The sequence below is a fragment of the Antrostomus carolinensis genome, unplaced genomic scaffold (genome assembly GCF_000700745.2).
Source record: "Antrostomus carolinensis isolate BGI_N321 unplaced genomic scaffold, ASM70074v2 scaffold9611, whole genome shotgun sequence".
In the NCBI taxonomy this organism is placed as follows: Eukaryota; Metazoa; Chordata; class Aves; order Caprimulgiformes; family Caprimulgidae; genus Antrostomus; species Antrostomus carolinensis.
The window spans coordinates 1,125-15,235 of record NW_010296290.1 but is presented as its reverse complement, the minus strand read 5'-3'; the positions used below and the strand labels follow the sequence as shown (position 1 = coordinate 15,235).

General features: G+C 35.8%; 1 protein-coding gene across 1 annotated transcript; it reads right to left on the bottom strand.

Moving 5' to 3' along the window:
* Nucleotides 1-847: 847 nt before the first annotated feature.
* Nucleotides 848-10,335, bottom strand: LOC104532906 (ligand-dependent nuclear receptor corepressor-like protein; the record flags this gene model as incomplete). The annotated part of the gene is made up of 3 exons (XM_010178231.1): nt 848-1,102; nt 9,849-9,978; nt 10,255-10,335. Coding segments are annotated over 3 exons (466 nt in total), but the record flags the coding sequence as incomplete, so codon positions are not given.
* Between the last annotated feature and the right edge of the window lie 3,776 nt (nt 10,336-14,111).

The following is a 14,111-nucleotide window of genomic DNA, read 5'->3' as shown; positions in this document are numbered from 1 at the left end:
GCTGGTTTTGCTGCTGCTTTCAGTTGCAAATGACAGTCACAACCCTTCCTGAAAATTGCTGCTAATCCAAATCAAGATCAAAGTCCAAAACACTTGTGATTATATTGTTATCAGTTTTGGACAGCAATATTTCTCACAGTAAATAAAGTATTTCCTTTTTGTAAATGACAGACTTAATTTTCTTTTTCTAGTTTTACTCTCAATTTAGAAAGTTGCACTGATTTATAATGATTAAGACATGAAGCACAGAAATTTCATCACAAATTAATCTTCTCTTTCCATCATTCTAACCAGTCTGTATTTAAAGCATCAAAGTGTCCAAGAGCTGACACAGCCAGAATGGTCTTTGCTCTATGAAATTCCAGTATCTTTCTCTTCTCAGAAGGCTTCTTAACACCAATTTCTTTAACTAAATCTTAAACCACTGTTACCTGTGACAGCCACAGGTGAGCCGACTTAGATTCAGTATTCTAAAACTGAGAAATTCCAGTGCCACTTACTTTAATGCAGGCACTCGGAAATGAGAATATTTATCTCCTAACACACAATATGAAAAAAGTTTTTAAAAAGAATGTGTTTTCTGGTGGTTTTTACAGTTGTCTTACAATATTTTTCCTGGCATTTAAAGGACAATGTATGAGTTTTCTTTAAGTGTTAAGTTGATGTAATTTTTCCTTCAACCTTATTTTAATCACATAGGATAATTTTATTTTTCCTATATACTGATTACTACTTTGGAAAGACAAAACAGATATTTGACATAGGCACATATTTATTCTTTTAAGGGAATAAGACATAATAAGGTAATAAATGACAGCAAAACAGATAAGCAGATATAGAAATTTACCTTGCTGAGTATTCTGTTCTTGAGTCCGATTCACAGTGAGGTCTAGAGGGCTATCCTGTTCTTCCTGAAGGGAGTTTTCCGTTTGGTTCATTTGGATACTTTTACATATCAGATTTGGTTCAAACGATGAACCATTTCTGTTCTCTTGAATTTTGCTACTTTTTGAAATGTACTCAATCGCAAACTGACGGATCATTTTTTTCATTAATTCCTGAGCAACTAGGGGAATGTTAGGATCACAGTTCTGAGGAAGATCTAGGAATAAAAAACAACAACACAGGCAACAGATGTATTAAAAAACCAAACTTCCGTTACTTTTCTTTAAATAAATACTTTCTATAAGCACAGTAAATGTGTGTAATAAGTAATCATGTGTAATGAACACAGTAATTCAGATGTGTAGTAAGTTTTTCTTGTGAGCATTCCTAACTGGGGGCCACCTGGAAGAACATGTTTAGCATACACATAGTAATTTTTACCTTACTGCTCTGTCATATCATGCAAGTCAAACATGACTTGCATAAATAAATCAAGTATGGGAGTCAGAATCTGTATTTATTGTTGGTAAGTAAGATGAATTTTCATTTTCAGACTGTTCACTTTCAGTTTTGAAAATAAAAAATTTTGAATAAAACCAGTGAAAGTTAAATAAAGCTATGAATTAATACATAAAGAAGTTACTTTCAAAGAACAACTAACAAAAATAATTAAAGTGTAGTTCTATAGATTAGTCCTTTTAATAACAGAACAGTTGGACTTTTGAGAAGCTTATCTTAAAAAAAAAAAAAAAGAAAAAAATTTGCTTCACCTACATATTGAATTATAATCCCCATTGTAGATTCAGGACTGCAATGTCAAAACTTATATGACACTACTTGAAATGCCTCATACAAACTGTAGTAATACAAGCAATTAAAATTTACAATAACATTGTAATTTTTTGTTGTCTTACAGGATTTTCAGGACATTTCCAGGATATTTTCAAAGTGCTACTACTGAAAATATTTGAGAGGAAAAATCTTTATTTCCTATTCTCAATTCTACCTAACCTATTTTTTGTTTGTGTATGCAAGAGTCCCATAGAAAAGAACTGTTTCATTTTTAAAACATAAAAATAAAAAAGGATCAAACGAGATATGATTTTATTTCATATTATCTGTCAGCAAGAAAAAAGTTAAACCTATTAACAAGTACAGCTGAAACTATATTTGTGAAACATTGAAAAAAGAATCCTAATATAAAGAGAAGTACCAGAAAGATCAACAAAAGATAGGTACCTTTGCATAAATAACAATGTAATTAAGAAATTCATTTAAAGGAAGCTGAGTTACTCATCAATGCATTAATGCATTGATGACTGCAATACTTCATTTCACAAGACAAGCGCAATTGCCCATACTCAAAGATCTATGTTCTTCCTTAAAGTGACAGTGGTAGCACTCATTTCACTATTCCACTCTTCCTTCTTTCCTTCAACCCTACACACACACAAAACAAAAATACCCTTTTCAATGTTTTAACCACCGCCCATTCTTGAGTTCAGAGGTAATAAGTGAAACATTTCACCAAGAACAGACAGGTATTTAAAGTAAGGGAGAATGTGATACCGAAGAATTCACTTTTAGGTCAGCCTTAATTGTATGAAAGAAATGCCAAAGGACGTGGTAGCAGTTTACTGGGATACTTAAATCCAGAAACAGAGAAGACAGATGATAAATTGTTTTCATGGAAGTGGAGAAACTGAAAGGACTAGATAACGTAGATGTTTCCATGCACAATATAAACTTCCTGACAGGTAGTTTGGAGGATATTTGCTTGAGCATACTATGCCAATGAAGCCTTAACCATCTACTAGCACGAGCGTGACCACTGAGACAGATCAAAGAATGCTGCTGAAATTTAGGATGAATGCATAGTTTCTTTTTCCAGTGTTATTCAAAACATATCCCATTTTGATAATTCACTTTCACCAACAACCTATTTCAAGGAATTACAAACATGCATGTATGCAATCTGCTGTATAAACCACAGGAGAGAGCAGCTGACTTGTTCAGATGCTTCTTGTCAATACCTTTTCGCTGGCCTTTCAGTAATGCTTTCTGAGTTAAGGTGAAGCTCCATCATTTTCAAAGACTGAGTATATGCTAGACATCTTGGTTTCAAGATGTCTCATGCAAGGCATGACAAAATAAGTCTACTTCTGGTTGAAACTCTATCTTCTGCCAGTCTTTCAATCAGATCTCTACCAAAGTTTCTAAAATTTATAGGAGTTTCTAGAGAGGTCTGAGGTGAAGTTCTAAATGATGGAAGATACCTACAAAGAAAGAGATCTCCTTATTCATTCAGGCACAGGTATTCTTTGTTTATTGGTGTTTCCCCGATTCCTAAATAATGAATCCAATAAACGTTCAACTGGAATTTTATCATCCTAAGAGAGACACACTAACAAGGAAAGAAAAAAATCAACAAAAGATACTGAAGCAGTAAGGTAACAGGTGTAAAAATGCTAATATATACAGAAAAATAACAAAAGAACAAGGAAAGTCAAGAGATGGAATTTAAAAACTGAATTATCTAGGAACAAAATTAAGTGTCTGCATGACAGGGGAATCGTAGCTCTAGACAGTGAAAACTATAATCAATAGCTTAGCTTACAAAAACCAAGCCAAAAAAAACCCAAACACAAGCAAAAAAAAATCTGACAGCCAGCAACCAAGAAACTCTTACAAAATTAAATACATGAAACATCATCAACACTGAACAGTCTACCAGATATCTAATCTGGAACAGCCCTACTTATACAGAGAAATTAGTTTGTTGCTTGCACCTAAGAAAAACTTTTTAGAAGATTTTCTGGAGAACAGGTAATCTTCAGTGCAAATGGGAAAGAGTTTTTTCATTCTGGTATGATCTGTGCCTTTAAAAAGCAAATGATCGTAAGAGCACAGGGGACATGCACCATTAGCTGGAAAACACAACAGTCTGTAATAAATTTCTGCTTATTAATCACCATTCCCAGCATCAATTATTAAAAAACTGCAAGATAAAACTCCTTCAGAACTGCCAACTTTCTATTACCTTTTATTCCATTTTATAATCTTCACACTGGTAATATACAAACACGAACTACTTTTAGACACTTACAGAAGAAGCCTGCTTTTCCATTAGGAGCAAAGTAATTTTATTTTTTTGCTCTTACAATATTTTCTTTAGTATTATTTTTTTTTTCCAAATACTCCCTATGGCAGAACAAATGCAGAAAATTTCTCATATATTCAACTGCGACAGCTACTGGCAGTTTACTGGTTTTAAGTTAATTTACTCTAAAGGGGTAATACTGGGGAGGGTGAAGGGTGTGTATCTCAAGAGCATATAATCTGGAAGATGTGCTCCAGAGCGTATCTCAAGTGCTCTTGCAGCTAATATATATTCAATCTACAGGGCCAGACCACAGTTAGTCTAAGCTTAACTGCCCTAAATGCAAATAGTGTCACTATGACATCTTCAGCATTGACTGTTCTATTGCACAAGTCATTAAATCATAATTCATGTTGGAAGGTCTTTGGGAGGTCTCTAGTAAAACTATCTGCTCAAAGCAGGGTCAACTATCAAATTAGGTTGCTATGGGTTTTATCCAGTTAGGTGTTGAATACATCCATGTACGGAGACCACACAACCTCTGTGGGTAGCCTGATCCACAACTTGCCTGCCCTCATTTTTCCTTACATAAAAATGAACCTCATTTCAATTTGCCTCTGATCTTGCATTGTCCTGCTATGCACCCTTGTAAAGAGTTTGACCCTGTCTATCTCCGTAGCCTCCTCAAAGGTACTGGGAAGTTGCTCTTAATCCATTCCTATTAATGCTGCTTTGCTTCCTAACGGAGAATGAAGCTGTGGATGCATAACTTGGATTATGATGAAGAAGTAATTTAGAGTATTTTGAAGTTAGAAATAATTTCCCACAGCTCTGCAAATAATACAGAACAGAAATGAGAGAGATGTTAAATATTCAAAGGAAAGAAGAATAATTATATAGTTTCAGATACTATTTTCTTTTCACACGTAGATTTTTTTAAGGTTAAATGCAACTTTTACATAACGTTTTATCAGTATAAGACTCCTGAGTGACCAGAATAAGATATATGCACGTGAAGTGTATTATATAAAGTCTAATTACTTACATTCAATGGCTGCAAGTCTGCATTATTATACAAGTATGCAATGAAAACATGTAGAGACCTGTAATTTTAAGTTCACAGTGATAAAGTTTCGCTACATATGAGAAATTTGTAATTAGTCATACCCAATTTTTAAATGCAATTTAATGTATTTTGGGATAAGAAAAGTCTCTGAGCTTAGTATCACTATCAAATATTTCTTAATTATTATCAGCAGATGGCACCAGATATACTTTCTGTGACCTAAAAAGTTTTTATTTTAACGTGTTTTATTCTAAGATCTTTTATTAGGAGTCATGATTATAGCTACTTACAAAGCTTTAAATCTTCATGCCTACACATCTTTTTAAACTTCTATTTTTCACAAAGTTGATTTACAACACAAGGCAGCTGTATCTACTCCATGGATAATGTATGTACATACATACTACTTCAAACCCAGCAGAAGAGTCTCTAAGATCTGGAGTAAAAGGGGAGCTCTGATGTTCCTCTAGTTTCTCTCAGATCACAGTAGAACTCTTGGTATTAGGATAAGAGAAGGTTAAATGACACAATTGTATGATATAATCTGATATTTTCTGCTTGTGATTGTCAAGATTACAGTCAGAATGCAAGAGAAGGCAGTAATAAAGATGATATGTAATTATGACTAATTGCAATGATTTATTTTAATTCAAAGCTCACATTTAGAATTAAGACTTCCACAGTTTATGTACTGTACCACCTTGAAACTATTCAAATCCATGCTCTTAACTATTCTGTACACTAACAGCATGTGTGATAATTAGACTGCAAACAACAATGTAATGACTGATTTAATTGATAGTTTGGACTTATATATGTATTTGGCAGGACAATGGACAAGGAGTCAAAAGCTCCCAAAGTAGTGCTCCACAACAGTATTGTATTTCTTGAAAAACAGTATTTTTTCATTAAAAAGTCAAAATAGTGACTTATTTTTTCCTCTGATACAATACAAAAAGGCAGTGGAAATCAGTACCTTACAATCCTGTTGTGTGAGTAGCAGAACTAAGAACACCTGGCCATTTATTAGCATATTTTCTGTATGCACTCCAGCTCTCCCCTTTTCAAAAAAGGCCACATCTTCTAAAACTATCCCACCTCAACAGCCACCAAACTGTCCCAGTAATAGTCTTAGCTCTACAAATAAACTCGTCCAGCTCATTGCCAAATCACCAGCAAGTTAAAACCAGAATACAGCAATTTATTCTGAGCTATATATCATGATTAGTTTAGTTAAAATGACTGATCAACAAATAGAAGGAATAAGGGCCAAGTTCACTCCAGTTTTCTGTTCTTATGTTACAATGCTTTTCCTTCCTCCTCTGAGATGGTAATTTTCATTACTCTCTATATAGTCATCTCCCTAAGGATTTTCTCAAACGTAGTTGAAAATGACCAAGAAATTCAGAAGTCAGTGAAGACAGTAACACTGGCAGGCAGGCAGTCAACAGAAAATGTATGTTTTACTTCCTTAAAAAAGCAGCTGAAATACTGATAAAGATTCTTTCCTGATGAACTTGAAGAAGAGGGATAGTAAGGATGTTAAACAAGTTTACTGCACAAGCTGCAACAGAGTTCTCAGTTCTTACAGAAAACCTGTCAGATCTTGAAAGGACAAATTAGATTTCTTAAAATTATTAACAAAAAGGAACTGAAGGTATGGGATCAAGTAGTGTGTACAACTCAAAACTACATTTACACTTCTTTGTAATCCGATATTATGTGTGCAATGTTACATTTTCATAGGTTTGCCAGATTATATATACACTGTCCAAGAAGCATAACCAGCTCATGACATCTCTGTATCCCTGAGATATAACTGAGCAAAGAACAGGAGAACTCAGAGACTTAAGTGCAGGTATATGGTATGGTGTAAGAAAGACATAGTTATGAATGGAAGTATTTTAGAATACAAGATAGAACCTGATTCACAACTGTGAATGTATTTAAATGACCTTTTTTGTTGTTTTTGTTTAAAGAGGTCACATTAATACTGCATGGGAAAAAAATCTTCCAAGAATATACAATGTGTATCTCTAGAAACCCAGAAAATTATTCATCCATGACCAAAACGTTTGATCAAGCTCTTAAACAACTATGTTTCTGCCATTTAATGATGATCACATATGCCACATTCTATAATGTTCATAGTTTAAAAAAAGCTAATATGTATTTTTTCAAGCACATAATTATTTTTCCTTGTAACTGCTCCTTTGACAGAAGAAAATGGATGTAATTTTAATATTATGTAAGTAGAAAATTATCACAGTCTACTCTGCTTACAACACCAAATGGGTAGAGAGAGATGTCACACCTAGGAAGAAAGCATCTAGTTTTCAGATATATTGTTCTATGGAAGCAATCAATGTTTGATGACAAAATTTACTTTGGCTTTACTGAGGTGTCTGCTGAGGACAACTTTGCTACAGACAACTACCTACTAACCTGATCTTTCACTAACACATAGTGCAGATAGGTTCCTAATAGGAAGACTTTGCTACTTACAGCCTCTTAAGAGCTTACCCGTCTTGACAGCAATTCTATCATCCTCTTAAAAGGAAAGAGGAATCACCTTTGTCTACAGACAAATTCTCATCTATGAATGCCTGAAGGTTGTATGCCATAGACAGCGATATAGCATGGCTGCATGTTTCAAGATCTTCTGAACTAGTTACCTGATGTAAAAAAAACCAAACCAAATCAAACTTGAAAAAAAGCCTGCAAATTAAAAACCCAGCCATATACTAACTTGTTCTAAAACAAAAGGATAATTAGAGCAATGAACACAACTCTCAAATTTGCTCACCAGCCTCAGAAGTTGTTCACAGAGGCCCTAAATGATACTGGGCTAGTTACGATAGTAAGAGACAGTAAATGATCTTGAAGAGTTTGCAATCCAAACAAGTCAAATAAGTGTTACTTCCATTTTCAAGAGAGCCGACCAAGAATTCTAAATCTTTTTTGACAATGAAAGAGGATCTGGTTTAGTATCAGGTAAAAGCACTGTTCCTTAGCTAAACCAGTACTTGAAATTTTTTTTTATTCCTTTTTTCCTAAATTGATAATGGATCTCAAACCTACAAAAATTCAGAAAGCAGACTTGGGATTTCCCTAGCAAAAGTCCTTATCTTCCTCCTACAAAGCCAAGACAATTACTAAAATACTTCATAAATTGGTTTCATGTGCCCTTTGTAGATATAATTTTTTTTTTTCCACTTCCCATAATTTGAACAACTTAAGAGACTTTGCTGGAACTTGAACTAAAGCAATATTCTTAGAAAACTCTTCAGCAAAGTATCACTTACCACAGAATACACAAGTCTTTCAAAGGATCCCAAAACCAGTCAGAAAATACTTTGGTTTTGTTTTTCAATAGACAAAACCTTTTTAATCTAGCATTACTGATCTGGCAGATCAAAAAACCCAAGAAGATGCCAGAAGCCAAATGCTCTCTGAAAAACATCACAAAAGCCACTCACTCCAGAAAAGTGAGGTCATGACAGGTTTCATTTCTCCCATGGTAAGTGTTCCTCTCAAGGAGGATCAAGAGACAAACACTGTATATCAAGACCAAGGAAAGATCTGAGAGAGTAGAAATTTGAAGGAATTAAAATAGGGATAGTGTGGCCTAGGGATGTGCCACACTACCAGGCCCATGATGAAAATACAGTAAGAATTTCAGAAGTAACGAGGTGGCAGCTTCACTGGACATTTTATTTTGAATGGAAAATAGTTGCTTTTAAAGAAAGAAGATGGACTGAAAATGCTTTTGCACTCAAAGTTCTTTAAAGTCCTGAGCAAAACATAGGCTGAACAGCCAGATGACCTGTACAGAAAAAGATTCCACCCACACCAGCTGCAAGGGCACAGTAATCTCCTCCTGCTACAGCAAGGTAAAAGTGAGAAAATTAACTTTGTTTTTTTCTTCCCGCCTACGTGAAAAAAGAGAACATGCCTGACTCTCTAATTCTTTGTTGGAACAAGAGAGGGCTGTCACCCTAGTCATACTCAGCTATTTTGACATCCAAGTACACCTAGTAAACCCAAGAAAAATCTGTGAAAGTTGAATTTACTGTGTAGAGCTGCATTCACATTCCTTACACAGAAATTTAAGGAAGAAAATGAGTGGTTTTGCTGCTGTCGACAGTGACTAGCTAAGTAACTTACACGAAACAAGCTAACTTGTCAGTCACTCATGTCCTACTATAACTTTCTGAGTGCCAAAGAACAAAGATAGCAAAAGAATTAAGGAGTTACTGCTAAATACTATATTTTTACAAGAAGTTTCAACCTCTGACTCGGATGTATCTGAAGTAGGAGCTTTTGTGCAAGAAGATCTTAAATCCTATTCTGTGATCTGTAAGACACATTCTCACCCAAAATGGTCTTCCTGTTTAAAACTAGGAGTGAAAGTTTAGGGACAGAAAGCATTCAGATGCTTAAATTTCCAGAGAATGGCATCTAAAGTTGGAAGGAAAACAAAGTAGCAGGTCATGGTAAAAAACAAACCAAAACAAACAAAACCAACCAAACAAAAAAACCCCCCAGAAACCCCAGGGATTCAAGAGAATAATACACAATGCAACAGGACTAACAGCAACTGCAAGTAAGAAGAGTAGTGCTTATTTGGTGATTCAAGTATGCAAATAATAATATTAAGGAAAACCAAAACAATAAAGAGAAACAGCATTCAGAAGGTAAATAAAAATTACATAAGAATAAAAATCAACCCTAAATAACCTGAATTCTTCTAGATTTATGTCATATCTCTCAATATAAAACACATGCTTTTATTACCTTTCTTTCGAAAGAGTGCATTTAGATAGTTTTCTGCTTGGCATTCAATCTTATCAGTGTTGGACTGGCCCTGAGATGACAGTTCCTCTGTAGGCGTTGACTGTGAAGAACCGATAACTGATGCACGATCCTAGAAGACATATGAAGATTATAACATCTTTTAGAAGTTACTCTACTGGTGTATATATATATATCATATATATTTAAATTATTGAGCTATTGAGTGAAAAAGAATCACTAAAGATATTTACTCTAAAGCCAAACCACCTCACTTCCTTCTCATAGCCAAACTATCTTGAGTCAAAATGCATATTAACCCATTTGCAAAATTCAATTCTCTGATTCTTACTTTCATACCAAAAATTGGGTGTTGGGGAATCATGCTTGATATCATGTTCATACTTACACTGACTGTTTCTTTGTGTAAATTACAAAAGGAACATTTCTCATCCATAGACCAGTCAGTTAGCTCTTCTGGCTCACAGTCTTAAAAGAAGAAAAAAAGCTCAATGTTTTAAACAAGTAAAAATCAATATTGAGAACAAAATACATATCCTACAATTTTCTTAAATAAATTCCATCATAATCTAATATGCATTTATTCGTACAATGCACTCAGTAGCATTCAGTTCTTCAGATGTTTCCAATGTCTTGTCTGGCTCACATGGCTCAACTTTCAAATACCAGAGGGCACCTTTCTTAAAAGGAAAGGTAAATTCATATATTTTAATTGATTACCTATCACAGTTACTGAAGGCATCTGAATACTGTAAATAAAGCTCTGAATTCCAGTCATAATTCTTTTTAACAACTGTGAAAACTTGTAGTAAACTAAGCTAGGAATTAGGATACAGACTCTCTGTCCTTTGAGCTACATGTGTTGTACTTACAATATTGTAATTTATTTTATACCATTACTACAAGTAAACCAAAACCCTTTACTCACTCACAGCACTTGATTTATTCAAAAATTTTTAAAATAACTTTATGTGTTTTATCAGAAGATGTACTTTGGTCTTTAGGGAATACAGGACTTAAAACAGATTGCCTGTATCAAGTCCAGTCTTCTCCTACTGAATGGAAACACGTCACGTATTTTCTTTAGACAAGTTATTAAGCTTCATTTCAAAAGTTAAAGAGTTTTAAACCACACACTCTTCCTGAACCAATTGCTTTAAAGCCTTTCCCAAAGTGACTGTGCTAATAGTTAAAGTTTACCCTCTAGTTTCTTGTACTCACAGCAAGTTATCCCAGTTTGCTTTTGTGGCAACATTGTTATTATACCTAAACAGTTACAGTTCACAGGTATTTAGCACCTTGACATACTTAATGGAGAATTATTCCCCCCTTTTACACTTCATTTTGCCAGGCTAATCTAGTCCACCCACTTTTCCTTATAGGATTCAACCCCATCTTTTCTGTACCATTCATTTGAACACCTGTTCCCTGAACACAGGTGATCAAGATCTCAAGATGGTGTCTGTCTTCTACATCCACACCAGACTTCCTTAAACTGTAGACAGTACTTTTCCTACAGTATCCCACTTGTGCATGAGTGTATCACAGCTGCAGCACCTTTGCAAGTGAATATGAACCTGATTTAACTACAACACCAAGGTCCTCTCCACCCCTTTCAATTCCAGTTCATGTGCTTATAACCTAAACAACTTCCCCCTCCTCCCCCCTTATTAATTAGCCAGTGTATCCTCCTTTTGTCTGTAACACTAAATTACAATCACAGTTCTGTTAGGGAGGATCTTGAGGTTATCTGCTTTCAGTAACACACTGTGATAGGTTGACATTGGTTGGCTACCAACCCCCACATAGCTGCTCTCTCACTCCCCGCAACAGGGCAGGGGCAGAAAATAAGATGGAAAAGGCTGTAGGTCAAGACAAAGACAGGGAGATAGAATCAAAGAATATAATGGTTTGGGTTGGAAGGGACCTTAAAGATCATCTAGTTCCAAGCCCCCTGCCATCAGCAGGGACACCTTCCACTAGAGCAGGTTGCTCAAAGCCTCATCCAACCTGGCCTTGAACACTTCCAGGGAAGGGCATCCACAACTTCCCTGGTCAACCTGTTCCAGGGCCTCACCACCTTCACAGGAAAGATCACTTACCAATTACTGTCACAGGCAAGCCAGACTCAACTTGGGGAAAATTAATTTCATTTATTGCCAATAAAAACAGATTTGCACAATGAGAAAGGCAAAACTAAAACCACCTTACCACCCTTCTCAGGCTTCAGTCTCACGCCTTCATTCCTAACTCTTCTAACCTTCTCTCCCACCCCAAACAGCACAAGGAGGATGGGGAAGAGGGGTTGTCCTCAATTCCTAACAGTTCTTCTCTGCTGCTCCTTCCTCCTCACATTTTTTCCCTGCTCCAGCACGGGGTCTTTCCCACAGGCTACAGGGCTTCATGAACTGCTCCAGTGCGGGTCCTTCCCACAGCTGCAGTTCTTCAGAAACCACTCTAACACGTCTTTACCACAGGGTACAGTCCTTCAGGAGGAGACCACTCTACAGGCCCACAGTTCCTGCCAGAAAACCTGCTCCTGTGTGGGCTCCTCTCTATGGACTGCAATTCTGGTCAGGGGCCTGCTCCAGCATGAGCTATCCGTGGGCTGTAGCTTCCTTCAGGGCATCTCCACCTCCTCCAGTGGGGGGTCCTCCATGGGCTGCAGTGTGGATCTCTGTTCCGCTGTGGTCCTCTCCATGGGCTGCAGGGGAATCTCTGCTCTGGTGCCTGGAGCACCTCTACCTCCCTCTTCCTTCTCTGACTTTGCTGGCTGCAGGGTTGTCTCCCACTCCCCTCCCCCACAAAACTGCTGAGTTTTCATTCTTTCTTAAATTCATCATCACAGAGCCAAAATAAAAATAAAATTAATCTGAAAAAAATAAAGTTCTTAAGTTGAATGCGAACATAACAAATAACTCTGTATTATTATTTAAATCTAGTTTACTCAGCTCTAAAATGATAATTTATAACAGAATTCTGTATTAACATGTTAATTCAGGGATGCAAACCATCAGTCTTGACAGGTTGGACAGCTGATGACAAGAACCGAAACAGGATTTTTCTTGACTGGATGGTAACAAAAGATAAGGACTTATCTTTTCTGAATTAATCTAGTTGTCCCAGCCTGTTAGAGCTATTCTTTTAAGATGTCCACAGATGAAAACATCCCACGCTATTCTTTCATAACAAGTTCATGTTTTCGTAGTTTTCCTCGCAACCACAATAAATCTGCTTATGAATGTTGGGATTCAGTGCATAACTCAAAGACAGATTTTATATTTTCAGATAAATTCTTCTGCCTTGGAATCCTGAAGTTCCACTGTTAAAAGTCTAACTAGAGAGCAATCCTGTGTGCTGCCAAAAAAGCAAACCTTGAGAAACATCAGCTTTGCATAACACTGAATTTATTCAAAGAAGTATAAACCACATACAACAGAACACATTAAGTATGCCAGAAAGCTAAGCAAAACTGCCATCAGATAGCAGATATATCAAATGCCAGGCATCCAACAGTCTCAAGACAGTTTCTCAGGAAATGCAGAGATCAGTATTTTTAACTACAGATGGCCAACCGTACTCTCAGAAAGATCAAAGACACATGTGGCACTTTAAGTAAAACAAACTTTCTCTTAGCTGCATTCAATTCAGGATCATGATCATCTCCCCTCCCCATTTTATCTTGCTTGGGGTCAGCTGATGAAAGATTTGCTGGCAACCCATAACACTAGGCAGCTGACGAGAAAAAGTTGTCAGGACCGTGCAAAGATAACACTAAGTATGGTACAGATTATTACTTGAAACCAAAGTAATTTAGTACAAAGCTGTTAAACCTGTTTCAATTTTTTAAGAATAAAATTACGAACTTTGACAAAACTACTACCTTTTCTCATTTCTTAAGCCATTCAAATCTTTGTTTCTCCAAACCATTTTTCCCAAGGAGTCATGCTGAATTAAACAAATTAATACAGACAGCTGTTGTACTGAACATATTTCCATGTTTACCTCTTAAAATGTGAAATAATTGTCTAGTAAATCTAAATGAGATACTGTAAGGGTTGAATTTTTTAAGTTATTTTCTGCATTATTATAACATCCCAATAGATTTTCCAGCTATTTGTCACAATTCTGAATAAATCCTCTCCTTCCTTTTCATATGGCACTACTGCTTCCTAATAAGTACATTAGAGTGTGTGAGGTGTTTAACATGCTCCCTTTTTTAATTTCATAAAAACTTGAATGATA